We start from the raw sequence: 15,736 nt of genomic DNA, 5'->3' as shown, positions 1-15,736 counted from the left end.
GGCCCAAAGCATTGCCCTACCCTGCCCCATTAAGCAGCAGCAACCACAGCCAAGTTTTAATCATTTAATTAATTAACACCTTCAAATGAAACCCACACAGAGTTCTTCCATGTGTCTCACTCCAGCTTCAGGGGAGAGAGAATGAATTGCTTATATAGACATATCAAAGACTCAGAAATTTAAAGAAATATATATATATGTATGTATATATACATACTTCTCTAACATTTTTATGGAAATTAAAAATCAGAGGCTTTTGGTCTCCATGTGCACTAGGTCAAGCTCATCTGCCCCAGAGGCCAAAGAAGGGCTGCCTCTTAGAGACCCGCCCTTCTCCTTTGTACTCCGTCCCACCCTCCTTGTGGGGAAACCAGCTCAGAGGATTCTAACTGAAGATAAGGAGCTCAAGTACCACAAGGAGGGCTGGCCCAGAGATCCAGAAGGTGGGCACCCTCCCACCTCCAGCAGCTCTGAGGCTGCTGCCAGGGCCTGGCATCCTGTAAGCTTTGGCCTGGTCCTTGTTCCTGGTTCCCCAAGGGGTTGAGTCAGGAGCTCTGAGCATAGCAGTGCTTCCTGACTGTCCTCTTTCCCCACCTCACTGGTCAGGAGCAAGACACGCCCAACAGCAGCTCTCCGTTACCCAAAGGGCAAGGTAGGAAAGGGGTTATAGCTACAGGGAGAAGACGGTGAGAGAGAGCTCTCAGCCCACATCCCCTGTTCCCAGCTTTTGTCCTGGGAGGGGGTCAGCCTCACTTCTGGGTAGAGGAAAAGCAGCTGAAAGCAAGGTTCCTTGCCAGTCTTAAGCCCAAGCCACTGTTGTCCTCAAGGACCAAGGGAGGGTGGCCCTGGTGACAGCCACACTGCGGTGGAAGGAGGCCCTAGGACCATCCCCATGGAGCCGCTGGGGCCAGTGTGGAAACCAGCTAACCCAGATAGGTGGCACAGGTTGAAAAAGGAAAGGTGAAAATTCCCGGAGGAGCATAGCAGGGGCTGCTATCAAGGGGGGCCTACCCAGCCGGCCCCTAGGAGTGCTGAGTGCCCCTACACGGACTAGGAAGGATCTGGAATAGAATGCACCTTTGCTTCCCATCCTGTCACTTAGCATCAGCTCCCCGCAGTGGAACCACCTGTGCTGAAAGGCAGCTGCAGAAAGGACACGCCAGAGCAGCAGAGGAAAGGAGGGTCGGGGGATGAAATCCATGCGGCCAGGTCTGGGCCCGCTGGCCAGATAAGCTCCTGCCGGCCAGACCCTCCCCTCCATCCATGTCTGCAGTACTTCCTGTCAAGCTGAGAGAGGCGAGCTTTGCCACAGCCCATGGGCTTCTGCCTCTGAAGGGTCGTGCTGGCCCACCCCTACCTGATCAAGTGGAGCCAAGTGCCCCATGAGATAACTCCCTACTCTGTTCTGCTCCCCTGTGGGCCCCCCTCTGGTTCCCTCTCCCTCACTCCCTTGGGCCCTGGAAGCCTCCCGCTTCCTGTCCCCTGTGTGGAGCACCTGGCAGACCCTAGAAGGCAGGAGGGCAGTTGGTGCTAAGTTGAGGCACAGGAAGGCTAGCCCCCGCTGCACCTTTTGTGCTTTGGAATTCCACAGCCCCACTCCCGCCTCAAGCCTGGAGAAGCCTGCGGGAATACGACTTGCCCACCTCCAAGAAGAAAAGGAGCAAACTAGATCAGAGGAGGGGGACAGATTGGTCCCAGCCACGGGCTGGCTGCTGGGGACTGATGCTGCTGCCACGTAAACAGGCCCTTGGAATGTGTCTTCATGGGCCCTGGAGGATGGACATGCAGCTACTTTTCAAAAGTGCTTTGATTCTGGACTACAGCATGAGCATGATTTGGACATGAAAAAGAAAATGGGAAAAAACAAAACAAAACAGGTGAGGTGTTCTGTAACCAACTCTGTGGCCTTGAGGCCAGCAGGGGGCGCAGCCACTCACTCCCACCCCCTACCTCCTTCAAGATGAGACTAAGGCCAAGACTAAAGCGGCAGCTGCCAGAAGTGAATCCATTCAGGAAAAGGCATGAGAGCTGGATGACGCGGAGGACAGGACCCACACCAGGCTTGCATAAATATCGAAGGCCGTGGAGGTTAAGGCTGCAGGCGTCCCCCCATCAGGTTTAGCGTCCGCCGTATCCTCTCATCCCTGGAGCCGCACAGGTCCCTGAGATTATGTTCCTGGGATGGGTCAGTGGTGCCAGAGAGATGCCTGATGGTCAGACCAGCTCCTTCTGCGGGCCTGTGGACGGAAAAGAAGGGACATTCAGCAAGGGGCCTCCTAGCTTGGTTCTGGCCACTAAGAGCCCAGGGCACATCCTCACCCCCTCACTTTACTAACCACACCAACAGCACCGGGCTAGGCATTCTACACCCATTCCCTATGCCACCACGGTGTCTCACAGCCTCCCACTTCACCGTGACGAACGTGAGGCTCGGATGGGTGGATAAAACGGCAAAGTTGGGACTCCCACTCAGTGGCTCCAACTAAAGCCTCATGGAACATGCTCCTTGACTGTAGCTCATCAGAGGTGACAGGCCACCCTTCCCAGGCAACTTGAAGCCAGAAAAATCTTAAGAGCAAGCGCTAATGGCAGGACTCCTGAGACTTATTTTCCCTTGACCCCATCGCTGCTCACAGTACCTGAGCCAGGTACGCCCAGCTTCTGCTCTTCTGGGCCCACCAGCTGTGGGACACCTCCATTCTCCGCCAGCTCCTCCTTAGTCCTGTCTTCGGCCTGGGCGTGAGGGAGCCCATTGGTGGGAGGAGCAGTGAGGGGCTCAGCCGGAAGGAAGCTGGGAGAGGTGGGTGGGGGGACTCCCCCAGAAGGCTTGCGGGCCACGGGCGGGGGAGCCTTTGGTGGCTTCTTTGTGGCCTGGGGCGGCCGTTGCTCTGAGATACTCCGAAGCTCTGCTACCAGGTTCCGCTGGAGGTCAGCTTGCGTCTCAGGGGACAGGGGCCGCTCCAACTGCAGCTTTTTAGTGCCCTTGGAGAAGATGAAGCTGGCCGTAGAGGCAGGGGACCGTGGCTCTGCCTCAGGTGGTCCATTGGGTTGGGCACTCACAGGGCCCACGCTGGCAGCCAGATTGGAGGCCTTGAGTCGAACAGCAGCGTGGAGCCCTGAGGAGGGGGCCGGCGTTGGGCTGGCCCGCCCTGACAGGGCCCTTCGTAGTGGCTTCTGGGGGGCTAAGGGTGCTGATGCTGGGTTTGGAGCCACCGTGGGAGCACCCACAGAGCGCAGCCGAACCATCTGCAGGAGGGAGGGTGTGACCAGGGGGGCACCGGCATCCTCCCTGGGAGGCCCCCCACCCCTGCTGCAGCCCACTGGTTCCCTCCCAGGGACCTTGGCCAGAAGCCCTGTGACAGAACCAGCAGCAGGCGGGGCTGGCAGAGCTGGAGGAGTGTCTGGGGTACCACAGGGCTGGCTCTGGATAGAGACAGCGGCTGAGGAGGGCTCCGGGGGGTGGGAAGGGCCTGCAGGCTCAGGGCCAGCCACAGAGAAGAAGGCCTCCTCAGGTGGAGGGAAGTCGGCCATGGAAAGGTCCTGCTCCTCTGGTGCAGGAGGTGGGGGTGGGGGCCAGTTGGGATCTTGGAGGGGCTCCTCAGCAGTCTCTGGGGCAGACAGGGCCTCCTCAACAGCCTCTGGCTTCTTAGTGGGTGGGGGGGGTGGGTGATAAGATGGGGGTGGGGATGGTGGGGGTGATTGGTCTTTGGAGGCAACAAGAGATGCCTGCGGTGGAGTCAGGGATATCTGGGGAGTGGGTGGGGACTCAGGACTGGCAGCAGTGATGGAAATGGGCCCGGGGATCACAGCAGGGGCAGCCGGAGCAGGGGCAGCTTGCTTAGGGCTCTTGGGCTTTGAAGGAGGTGGGGAGAAGGGGGCAGGCACCTTGGGGTGAGGAGGTATGACAAACCTGTCACCCAGGGTGGTTGACATGTGTGGACCAGAGCGGTCCGAGGGGGCTGGATCAGAGGAGGAAGAACACAGAGACGTGAGGGAGGAGGAGACAGAGGCCCCAGGAGATCGAAGAGAAGTGACGCGCTCTGGCTTAGGGGGTTGGGCCTTGCCTGGGGAAGCAGAGGCCCCTGCTAGACCCTTGGGAGGGAGGGTGGGGGTACCACTTTGGCTCGAGTATCCACTGGAGGGTGACAGTGTCCGTTCCGGGGAGCGTGGGGGACGCCGGGAGCCACCTGGAGACAGGACAGGTGCCCAGCTGCCTGCTGAGCTGGATGGACAGGGTGCCGCCCCCATCCCTTCTGACCCACCAGTGGTGGGGGGCCGGGGCAGCTGTGGCTGCTGCTTCCGCTCGGGCTTGGGAGGCAACCCCAACGGCCCATCAGGTGCCACTGAGCCACGCTGATGGAGCGAGTGGGTCCGGCGGGGAGGTGGCGGGGGCCGCTTCAGCTTCCGAAGGGACACGCTTCGGCCGGACAACTGCCCACCACTCCGAATGCTGACAGTGTCTGAGGCCTCGGCAGTGCTGCCCCCGCTGGGAGAGCCCCTCCCGCTGCCCCCCTGGGGAGGGGGCACCACGCTGCTGCTGGCCACGGAGCCCTCTGGCGGGCCCTCAGAGCCACCCTTGGAGGAGAGGGTAGAGCCGTCAGACACGATGGTCTCAGAGGACTGAGAGTGGCTCCAGGTGTCGCTGGAGGAAGAAGGATGGCGGCTGCGGGGCCGCGGGCTGGAGGCCGAGGAGAAGTGGCCAAACGAGCGGACGGAGGCCGGGCTGGCTGAGAGCAGGCTGCAGCGGCTCAGTGTGCGCAGGCTGCAGCGGCCCAGGGCCACCACGTCCACTGTGGGTGGCAGCACTGCGTGGGGGATCAGCTTCGACAAGTAGGTGGCCTGGGGCGAGATGGACATGGCGGGGCTCAGGGGCTCTGGAGGCCCTGCCCCTCCTGTCAGTCCCGGAACTGCCAGGGACATGGGCCGGGTGAGTGGCGGGGGCCGGGCACCCGTGGACCGGCCAACGAGGGTGTCATCCCGGTAGATGCGGTCGATGTGGCACTGCAGCATGGCCTCTGCCTTGGCACCGGCTTCTGCCTCTGCCTCCAGCGCCTGCAGGGACACCCTGGCCCCTGGCCCTGAGGCCAGGCCTGCCGGGCGGCCATCCACCGTGGGGATTCGGACAGCATCCCGTGGGCCAGGAGGCCGAGGAGTACCTGGTGCCTCACGCTCATTCCGCAGGCCTGGAATGGACAGGGAAGACGAGGGAGTCAGCGGAGGGGGTGGCCAGGGCTCCCCACCCAACACCTCCTCATTGGTGCTCACCGAGTTCCTTCTGCACATGCTGTGGCAGTCCCAGCACCGTGCTCCGCCGCTCCCGCCGCCGCCGTCCTGACTTTCCACATGATTTGGGAAATGAGTCATGGGGTCGGAAGGTGGACCCTGGGGGCCAGTCCAGGGGAGACAAACTGTTAGAGCAGGTCTGGGGGCACAGTCTGCAAAGCACTGCTTTTAAAGACTCTTAGCAAGAGCTCTGCAAAAAAAGATTTCCAGTCAAGGTGTCATGGGCAAAGCTAAGTTAAATAAAGCTAGATGCTTCTTTTCAGGAAGCCTTCTGAAGGCTCTACTAGGTCAATGAGGATCATTTCCATAGCATGCTAAACACTTAGTATTCTTCCAATTTTTAAAGAACATCAGACCGAAGCACAGAGAGGTTAAAGGTTGGCCCAAGATCACACAGCTGTAAACAGCAATGCTAGGCTCAGATCCAGGTTCCCCAACTCTTAACAGTCCTACTTTTTGGTTAATGTTCATGAATCTCCAAAAGGACACAGGGTACTATGTCTTCCGAATTCACTGAATCACAGAGCCTTGAGAAATGCTAGATGAAGAGGAAAAGGGGAAGATGCAGGTCCTGGGACCCAGATGATGCCCGCCACCCCTCTCCCCAGCCCAAGAATCCTGGCTGGTGAGCGGACAGACACCTTTGCGCTGGATCATCTCAGAGCGGATGGAGAGAGCATCCTCTGCCGTGGAGCTCTCGGCCGTGTAGGAAGTGGTCTGGCTGCAGAAGGAGATGCTGTCTTCATCCGGCCCCGTCCGGGAGGACTGTTGGGGGAAGAAGGATCAGGCCCTGGCCTCAGACCCAACCAGCCCCAAGGCTAAGTGCAGCTTACCCTGGCCTTCTCAGGCCCCCCCTTTGAAAATTCTGACTCAGGTTTGCCTCCCTCCACCCCATCCCCCTACCACTGCAGCATCACCTAGCACTGAGCAGGCATCAGCCAGAGGAACCCTGGACCAGCCCCTCAGGGGGCATCTCATCTAGCCCTTTATGATACAGAAAGGAAATAGATCCAGAAGGGTCCAAAGATGCACTTGCCAGAGGTCAAGCAGGGAGGTATGAGTCAGGGCTGAACTGGGAGGGCTCACCTGGATGCTCTGGGTGTCTCCATGGTCCCAGGCAGCCTTGTTCAGTTTCTGTCTTTCTGGAAGACAGCAAAGAGGTGTGTTGAGCTAGGCCCCCGACCTTGGGAGCTGAGAGCAGCACTGGAGGGGAGGAGAAGGGGGTTACCTTGGTGCTGGAGGGAGCGGAGCCCCTCCTGGGCCTGCGTGTGCAGCTCTTCCAGGTGAGGCGGTCGGCCACTGGGGAAGAAGACATTGTCCTGATGCTCATCCACTACAGACCCTGGCCCCTGGCTGGGCCCTGCACTTAGACGCTTGTCGCTCTCAGCCTTGGCAGACCCTAGTGGGATGGAGGAGGAGGGAAAGTGAGGCCCAAAGGCATCTGGGCCTCGGCAGTGCACAGGCACCTGCACATATAGGCAATGCCCACTTCTCCCAGTCTGAACTCCCAGCCCACAGTTCTGGGGTATACACTCAATATAGACAGACCCCCAGTACCTACACAAACTACATCCAAGGGTACATACATCTGAGCATCCTCCCAACACAAAGGGCCCCATCCAGGGCACTATGCCCAGGGCACATACGCCCCCCACATCCGCACACAGCACCCACAGGCTTCAGTATGTATACAAACAAACAGCATCTGAGTATAATCACATCTGTGTACACTAGAGCACACCCAGCCCCTATGTAGACACACAACACCCAGTCTCCATCCTGCATATATACAAACAGCTCCCAAACATACATACAACTACCATTCAGGGTCCCATGCAAGTACGCCAGTGTACACACAGCCCACAGCAAATACGTTTCTCTTATCTCCAGATTCCGAGCTCCACTTTACAGGAAAACAGATTTTTGTACACCCCCTTGGCCCAGTTCCAAGAAAAAGACACCGTGGGACACTAGGAAGGGGTGAGCACTAGCGAAGGTCATAACTAGATTCCCAGGAAGTCCTGAGGTGTAGGCCAAACCAAGAATAGGGCCTCTTGGGTTCCCTACTCACCCATGTAGCTGTCCCTTAGTGGAAAGACAGGCAGGGGAGGGGAGAAGAGGGACCCGGCCCCTCCACTCCCAAAAGAGGCAGCTCCAGCTCTCTGGGGGGAACAGTCCCAGGTGTCCCCCTCTCCCGGAGGCCCAGGCCCCTGGTGCAGAGGAGCCAGAGATCCATTACAAAGGATCTAGTTACAAGCCCCGCCCACGAAGGAGCTGGTCATCTAATCCTGGGAATAGGGGGCTGTGTCAGCACTTTACAGCCCCAGCCCCCCTTTACATGGAACCCACAACATAAGAAAAGTTCTGAGAGGGTCATGTGACCTTGGCAGCACCTTGCGGAGGGACAGAAGCAAACAAGCCCTTTAAAGGGCCCCGCCCCGAGACCAGGGTCTTCAGTTCAGACAACTGCCCTGCCCTTTCCTCTTTCCTCAGCCCTTTCTTCAGCAGCCAAGCTCCTGCCCAGGGAATCCTCCGGGATTCCACCAGTTCAGAGCGAGGAGGTCTCTCAGCGATCCTCTTCCTAACCTCCTGATTTTACCAGTCCACCAACAGGCTCCAAAAGGAAAGGTCTTGCCTAAGGTCACCCAGCTTATTGGAGTCAGAAAGGGCCAGGATTGAACACCAGGTTCCTAGAGGGGACTCCTAAATCACACTCAAACTGGGGGCCCTCTGCCCCCCACATCTTAATCCAGGCCTGAAAGCCCAGTTCCTAGAAGGAAGTGGGCACACAGGCTCCTCCCCCATGCCCCCCAAAACTTCACTCCCTGGCCTCTAGTACGATTTCGCTGATCTGCTCCCCAACTTCCAGGGGTACTACTTTCCTCTCTACGCTGCTCCCCACACCCCATCCTTCCCCATACACTGGGCTGACCTGCGAGGGGGTGCCCTACCTCTTAGAACTGAGGTGGTGGGATGTACCTAGTAAAGTGAGGGAACTAGAGGAAGGCAGTCTTGCCCAAGGACGGCAGGTTTCAAGGTCAGAGACACCTAGATCCAGCCTCCCAAACACAAGCAGAGATCAGACAAAGGCGGTGGGAAAGCAGCTGGACAAAGGCACCGCTGCAGACAGGGGAGTCTGGCCTCTTCACTAGCCCCCATCCCCCACAGCATCACCTTCCCCAGCCTTGGTCCCTCATTCTACATAGGACTCTGGGCAAACGGGGGTGTCAAGGGTCCTTCATCCAACCCCCCAGCCACACCCACTCACCCTTCTTAAAGAGCCCAAGGAGCGCCGGGAGGTGGCGGCCCAGGAACACCACCATGGCTGCGGGCGCCAGTCGGACCGTCCCCTAGTCTGACCTCTCCAGAGCGCCCGGCGGCTGCCTTCACCATAACCAAGCGCAGAGGGGATGAGTCTGCCGCCCAGCTGCAGAGCGACCGCTCCAGTCACAGGCGCGGGAGGGGCTGCTCTCCAGGACCTCCTCCCACCTTCGCCACTGATCCCGCCCCTCCACCGACCCCGCCCCTCAAGTGCGGGCCGAGGCATGAACCCTCCCAGACACCGACAGAAAAACGGAGGCCCAGAGGCTCTGGAGGCGGGGCTCCTGGGGAGAGGATGACTCAAAGATACTCAATTCCAGGAGCAGCCCACTACCCTGGTCCCCAAGTCCTTTTCTGAACGGTCAGGAGCCAGAGCTAAGACAGGGGTCGCAGCTGCCTGATGGTAGGTGGAAGAGCCACCAGACTAGACCGGGCATGATGCCCACCCCTAAGTCCTCCTGGCTGGTGAGAGTGATTCCCTGGGGAAGGAGCTCAGAGCCTGGAGCAGCCAGGCAGAAGCCCAGGACCACCTGTCGGGATGTCAAAGCCATTGGCAGAGGTCCCTGGAGGGGATAGGAGCCAGCCCAGGACACAGTGCTGGGAAGCCAGGGAGATGCCCAGAGGGGAATCAAGTGGCTGGTGCTAACAACCCCTCAGGTATATATTCAGCCCCGGATTTTCCAAGGGACTATCTTCCCACTTTGGTGGCCCATCAGTGGCCCAGAGAAGCACTGGGAACTCTTCAAGGTAACACAACAGAGCCAGGCCTTCAAAGCAGACCTCTTGCTCCTCTGGCCCAGGATTCTTCCCACTGGCTTCACTCTGTGACTCAGTGACTGTCACCAGGCAGGGAGAACAGAATTAGCCAAGAAACAGCTCATAGGTGAGGGCAGTAAGAGTAGGAGGCAGGGGAGTTCCATGGTGGCCCAGTGGTTAAGTATTCAGCATTGTCACTGCCATGGCTCAGGTTCGATCCCTAGCCAGGGAAACTTCTGTATGCCTCAGATGTGGCTAAAACAGGAGCGGGGGGGGGGGGCGCTTTACACAACACTGTAGATCAACTATAACTTAAAAAAAAAAGAGTAGGAGGCAGAGGGGAGGTACGTGGAGGGAAGTTAAGTCCAGATTCAAATCTACTCCATCACATACAAGCCATGACCTTATAGGAAACAAGGCCAATAACTTGTCTTTATAAGATTGTTCTGGGGAGTTCCCGTTGTGGCGCAGTGGTTAACGAATCCGACTAGGAACCATGAAGTTGTGGGTTCGATCCCTGGCCTTGCTCAGTGGGTTAAGGATCCAGCATTGCCGTGAGCTGTGGTGTAGGTCGAAGACGAGGCTCGGATCCTGCATTGCTGTGGCTCTGGCATAGGCTAGCAGCTACAGCTCCAATTAGACCCCTAGCCTGGGAACCTCCATATGCTGTGAGAGCAGCACAAGAAATGGCAAAAAAAAAAAAAAAAAAAAAGATTGCTCTGGAGTTCCCGTAATGGTGCAGTGAAAATGAATCAGACTAGGAAACATGAGGTTGCGTGTTCAATCCCTGGCCTTGCTCGCTGGGTTAATAAGAATCTGGCATTTCCATGAGCTGTGGTGCAGGTCATAGACACAGATTGTATCCCGTGTTGATGTGGCTATGGTATAGGCCGGCAGCTGTAGCTCTGATTCTCCCCCTAGCCTGGGAACGTCGACATGGTTCAGCTGTGGCCCTAAAAAGCAAAAAAAAGAAAAAAGAAAAAGAAGCCCAGGAGGGGTAAAGGGGGTACTGAAGGTTAAGCTGAGTACTGACAGTGTTAAAAGAGAGACCCCGGCAACTCCAAAAAGAGTAGCTGAGGAGTTCCTGCCATGGCACAGCAGAAACAATCCAACTAGGAACCATGAGGTTGCAGGTTCGATCCCTGGCCTCGCTCAGTGGGTTAAGGATCTGGCGTTGCTGTGAGCTGTGGTATAGATCACAGATGTGGCTTGGATCCTGCGTTGCTGTGGCTCTGGCGTAGGCCGGCAGCTGTAGCTCCAATTGGACCCCTAGCCTGGGAACCTCCATATGCCACAGATGTGGCCCTTTAAAAACAAAAAAAACCAAGCAAGAGTAGCTGAGACTGTGGAAGAGAGAAGGTCTGTGAACTATAAAGTGCTGTCCCCCAAACTCACCTGAGGGCACTCTTCCCACAGCACCCTTCTCTCTCTGAGTCCCTAGGAATCTAAGAATTCACAGTGGCTCCCATGATGCAAGATCCTTCTACTGGTCCTTCCCCATTTGCTGTGCCACTTCTCAGACAGCTCTTCACTCTGGACAACACCAACTCTGTGGGGCTGCATAATATATATCCACAGATCACTGAAATCTAAACACTCCTAAAAAGTAGGCACTTTAATCTCCATTTTATTTTAATTTTTAGGGCTGCACCTGCAGCATATGGAAATTCCCAGGCTAGGGGTCGAATCAAAGTTGCACCTGAGGCCTACATTAGATCTGAGCCACATCTGCGACCCACACCGAAGTTTGCAACAACGCTGAATCCTTAACCCACTAAACGAGTCCAGGAATCAAACCCACATCATCAGAGAGACACTGGGTCCTTAGCCCAATGGGCCACAACAGGAACTCCTATCTTCGTTTTAGAGATGAAGAAACAGAGGCCAGAGAGGGCAAGCATTATAAAGCTGATAAACGGAGGGGGCAGCATTCGTACCCAAGACCACTTGAATCCAAAAGTCAAGTTTTGTCCACTGTGTCAACTACAAACCCAATCTCCCCTCTGAAGAAGAGCTGAAGGCCCCTACAATCTCCACAAATTTGAGGTTTCCTGACTGCATTCTCCCCCCTTCCCTCCCTCGTAGGCCAGACCCATCCCGTCCTCTCATTAGTTCCTCTCAAACAGAAAAGAGCAGTAGACCAACACATGCAGGCTGATTCATTCAGGCCAGGGGCTGGTGGAAGGCAGCTCTGCTCCGACAGATCTGACAACAGCCCTATGAGGCAGGTACTCAATGATACGCTCCTGGTAACTGATCATGAATCTGTGGAACTCAGAGAGCTAAGTGACCTCCCAAGCTCTACTTGGCTGCAAACCTGCAGACTTCAACCATGCAGGGCAGAGTCACGCTCAGCTCCCCCAAGCAGGGAAACTAAGGGCTGAGCTCCACTATGACAGAGGTGGGGGACATCAGCTCATCAAGGTTCCAGGCTCAGCCGGCAGTCAAGGCCACCTGGCAATCAGGGCCACGGCTGCAAACTCCCAGCCAGATCCAAGGCTCTCACAACCCAGTAACAACTGGTTCCCTCAGCAACGCCCTTCCCCCCACCCACCCGGGGCTTGACCAAAGCCTGAGGCCACTCTGAGCCACCCCAGGCACAGGTCTACACACCTGTGGCTTGTTTGCCGCTGGGCTCAGCAAGAGCCTCAGGAGGGCAGGCACTTCATAAAGAAACTGGGGCCCCCAGAATAGAAGGACCTTGCCCAAGACCCCACGGAGTCCATTTTCCAGCACTGTCTATCCTGGCACAGTCCAGAGGTGCAGCCTGGGGCTGAGGCTCGCCGGAGGAGGCTTCCAGGGATCTCAGAAGACACCTTGCTCCCAGCCACACCTCCCAAGACGCAGGGCACACCAGGAAACACACCTGCAGGCTTAGGTACAGTGCACCAGCAGAGATGGGTGGCACACACCTCCCAAGCGGCCCACGAGGGCCACTCCCACAGACGGGCGCTCTCACGACCACGTCCACAAAGCACACCCACGCCTCCCTAGTCCACGTCCTCCGCACACGCAGCCACTGCCCAGATTCACACAGGGCCCTGCTGGGCGGCTGCGTGTACACCACGGCAGGTGCATGTACCTACCACTCTGGGGCTTTCCTGAGCCTGGGGACAGGAAAGACTAAATGGGGTAGGGAGCCCCCGCTCCGCGCCCCAAGGCCACGCACAGTGCGCATGCGTACACACTGTCTTGGCAACATCCTCTGTCGGGTGAGGCCTCAACCTGCCCCATTCCAGAGCAAGGGGCGGGGGCTGAGGCGCGCCCACAGCCAGGCCGGCCTGATTCAGGGGAGAGGAATGAAGGGGGAGGGCCCAGCGGCCCAGGTGGCCTCGCGCTGGGGCCAGGATTCAGGGTGTTTGGCGGCCCTAAGTCTCAACCCCTCAGTGTTGTACTGGTGGGCAATCCGACGCCCAGAGAGGTCCAGGGTCTTCCCACAGAAGCCTGAGCATGCGTAATCTTACTCTTAGAGATAAGACAAAGGGACGTGAACCTAACTTGCAGGTGGAGGCGCTTTACAGTTCTAAGACACTTTCTCTTCTGACTCACAGAACAAGAAACCTGAAAGGTAGGTGTGAGTTCCCTTTTAACAAATGAGCGCAAGGAGGGAAAGTGACTTGCTCAAGGTCATCCAACCAGGCAGTGGCCCAGCCCACTTTGGGGCCTGGGTCTTCCCTCCAAATGCCTTAGTGATGCTAATGAGGAAGTTGGTGGGGAGGTGCAGCCTTGGTCACTGCCCAAAGTGGGGGAGCTCTGCACCCTGCCGCTGCACAAAGGGAGTACCCCTCCTTCCTCTTCTCAGTCCAAAGCCCTGCCCTAGCCAAGGCTGAGCAGACAGGCCGGTTCTAAGGTAAATATTGGGGGGCAGGGAGTGCCTGGGACAGGGAAGGGAGGATCCCATCCCACAGGCGCCTGGGGGAGCGGGCAGTGACACAGGGAGGAATTAGCTACCACAATATTAATAAATGTCATAATGAGTTTCCGGGTCAGTATGTGCTGCTGACAATGACATAATAATCTCTTTCGGCCAGGGTGCGATTCTGACTTTCCAAAGCCCTTTCTTTTGTTCCTTCAAGGCATGATTATCCTCATTTTATAGATGCCGGAGAGGCAGCCACCATGAAGCCAGGAGAGAAAAAGGCCGGGAGTCAGACAGTCTGGATTCCAGGCCTTAGACAAATCCATCAGCCTCTCAGGGCCGCGGTCTCATCTGTAACGTGGGACAGATACCACCTTACAGAGGGCCTGGCAAAGTTAAAGCCAGGCCACCAAGTGTAAATACAAAGTGTTGTCATCAGAGAGAGCAGAGCCTCTGCCTCTCCAGGTGTGGGGGCCTTTCCACTTACAAGGAAAATAAGCTATCATTTATTGTCAACTGTCAGTTGAGACACACAGGGGTCTCACTAAATCCCCTCACATACAGAGGCACTCCCCTAGGCTTAGTGACTCGCCCAAGGTCATACAGCTAGCAATGGCAGAGTCAGGATGTGAGCCCAGCTGGGACCGGCGTTCCTCCCATGCCACCAGAGGCCTCCTCTCCTGTCCACTTCCGGAGCTCTCTTCAAACCTCAAGTGGAGTTAAGAACCATTATTAAGATAAGGTCTGATAAGGGACACTTAACATCAGCTCCCTATCAGCTCCTCAGTGACTTAGCCCTATCTGGCAGCCCTAACCCCTGTTTGGGAGGAGGGGAAATTCAGAGCCCAGACCAGATATCCCATTGCCCTGGGAGTCAGGGGTCCCAGGCCTGAGCTCTCACTGCCCCTCAACTGTAGCAAGATGCTGAGCCAGGCACTACCTTCTTCTGGGCCTCAGTTTCTTCATCTGTGAGGTGGGAGAGTTGGAGGGATGATCTCTAAAGAGCCCTTGGCATATATGACTCTTCCCCAAGAAGGAAGGCAGTGGTCCCCCACTTTGGGTCAGGGCCTGGGGCGGTAAGGGGGTTCAGCTTATCTCAGATCCCTCAGACCAGAGAGGGCTGGGCCAGCCCCTTATCTGGAAGCCCAGGGCTCCCACAAGCAAGTCTAAACACGGTCACAAGTCTCCCCACCGGGTAAAGGTGGGAGACATAGGAAGAAAGGGGGCAGGGGAGGGAATAAGAGCAGGCTTTCTCCCAGCAGTGGCCCCTGGCGATCCAGGTCCAGAGGCAGAGGGAGTCTGACTCCACCAATGACTTGGTCCCTCAATCTTGTCATCTGCAAAGTAGAACAATAAACCCTACCGAGAGGAAGGCCCTGGATATAAACCTAACAGTATAATACTTGGGAACAGGAGGGTAGAGTGCTAGGGATGCTCCCTGAGCTCCCAAATCACCAATCCCCCAAATTTCCCAGGACCAAGGCCCCAGCTGGCCTGGGGCGGGGAAGGTTGAGCTGAATTCCAGAGAACCAAGGCCTAACGATTCCAGCCAGCTACAGTCTTTCCTGCAGTGACAGAGGCCTCTCCCCATCCACCCTCACCCTGGCTCTATGGTCCAAGGGCATCTGTAACATACGGGAATCTCGGTTTCCCCTTCCACTGCCCAACAGCTAGCTCCCTCTCTGAGCCCTTGGGGCCTTCAATGCTTAGCTCTTGGAGTTCCTGTCATGGCACAGTGGTTAACTAATCCAACTAGGAACCATGAGGTTGCAGGTTCGATCCCTGGCCTTGCTCAGTGGGTTAAGGACCTGGCATTGCTATGGCTCTGGCATAGGCCAGCAGCAACAGCTCTGATTAGACCCCTAGCCTGGGAACCTCCACATGCCGCGGGAGCGGCCCTAGAAAAGGCAAAAACAAAAAAACAAAAAAATGCTTAGCTCTCAACTCCTGCCTCTCCACCACAGTGCTTCCTCCACTTGTGTCCCCTACAGAGTCCAGATCCCCCAGGGCTCAGGCTTTCTTTGTCCAGAGGACCTGCAGGCCCCTCCATCATGAGAAAACCCATCTGTCCCTAAAACGATTAAGAGCACAGTCTTCAGAATCTGACAGGCTTGGGTTTGAATCCCTGTTCAGCAACCTCCTTGCTGAATCGCCTTGGAGAAGTGACTTCATTTCTCTGAGCTCCAGCTTTCCCATCTGTAAAATGGGGGCAATAATAGCTTCGAGCTTTCTAAAGACAGTTGGAGGACAAATGAATTAATCAATGTAAAGGGTTTAGCCTAGTGTTTATGTCTGCATTATCTCTTCTACCATCCCCCAGGCAAGCAGCCTCAAGCAGAGAGCCTCTCTGGCCCTTACTCTCAACATCTGGGAACCCCAGGTCCTATCACTTCTGCCACCTCCTTGGCAGTGTCTCTGCAGCTGCCACTCCTCTCCACTCCCACAGCCCTCACCCTGTTCCCAGCCCTCACCTCATCACCTCTTCCCTGGATTACTGCAACAGTCTCCAGACTGTTC

The 15,736-nt window shown here is 56.7% G+C and overlaps 1 protein-coding gene across 4 annotated transcripts in view; it reads right to left on the bottom strand.

Annotated features, from left to right (window-relative positions):
• Nucleotides 1-50: 50 nt before the first annotated feature.
• Nucleotides 51-15,736, bottom strand: part of KIAA1522 (KIAA1522 ortholog) — a 28,246-nt gene continuing 12,560 nt past the window's right edge. For 2 of the 4 annotated variants that reach the window (XM_047793081.1, XM_047793082.1), the window contains exons 2-7: nucleotides 6,512-6,682; nucleotides 6,370-6,425; nucleotides 5,925-6,048; nucleotides 5,266-5,382; nucleotides 2,640-5,183; nucleotides 51-2,237 (exon numbers count right to left, since the gene is read on the bottom strand). In XM_047793081.1, coding sequence (XP_047649037.1) covers nucleotides 2,215-2,237; nucleotides 2,640-5,183; nucleotides 5,266-5,382; nucleotides 5,925-6,048; nucleotides 6,370-6,425; nucleotides 6,512-6,682 — 3,035 coding nt within the window. In that variant the 3' untranslated portion in view covers nucleotides 51-2,214. Of the gene's footprint in view, nucleotides 2,238-2,639; nucleotides 5,184-5,265; nucleotides 5,383-5,924; nucleotides 6,049-6,369; nucleotides 6,426-6,511; nucleotides 6,683-7,354; nucleotides 7,535-8,551; nucleotides 8,759-15,736 lie in introns of those variants that run through there. The other 2 variants (XM_047793083.1, XM_047793084.1) reach the window with 2 other exon arrangements.

This window comes from Phacochoerus africanus, chromosome 8 (genome assembly GCF_016906955.1).
Source record: "Phacochoerus africanus isolate WHEZ1 chromosome 8, ROS_Pafr_v1, whole genome shotgun sequence".
NCBI classification, from domain to species: Eukaryota; Metazoa; Chordata; class Mammalia; order Artiodactyla; family Suidae; genus Phacochoerus; species Phacochoerus africanus.
Note: the sequence above shows the minus strand (reverse complement) of the source record. Positions and strands in the feature narration are given on the sequence as shown.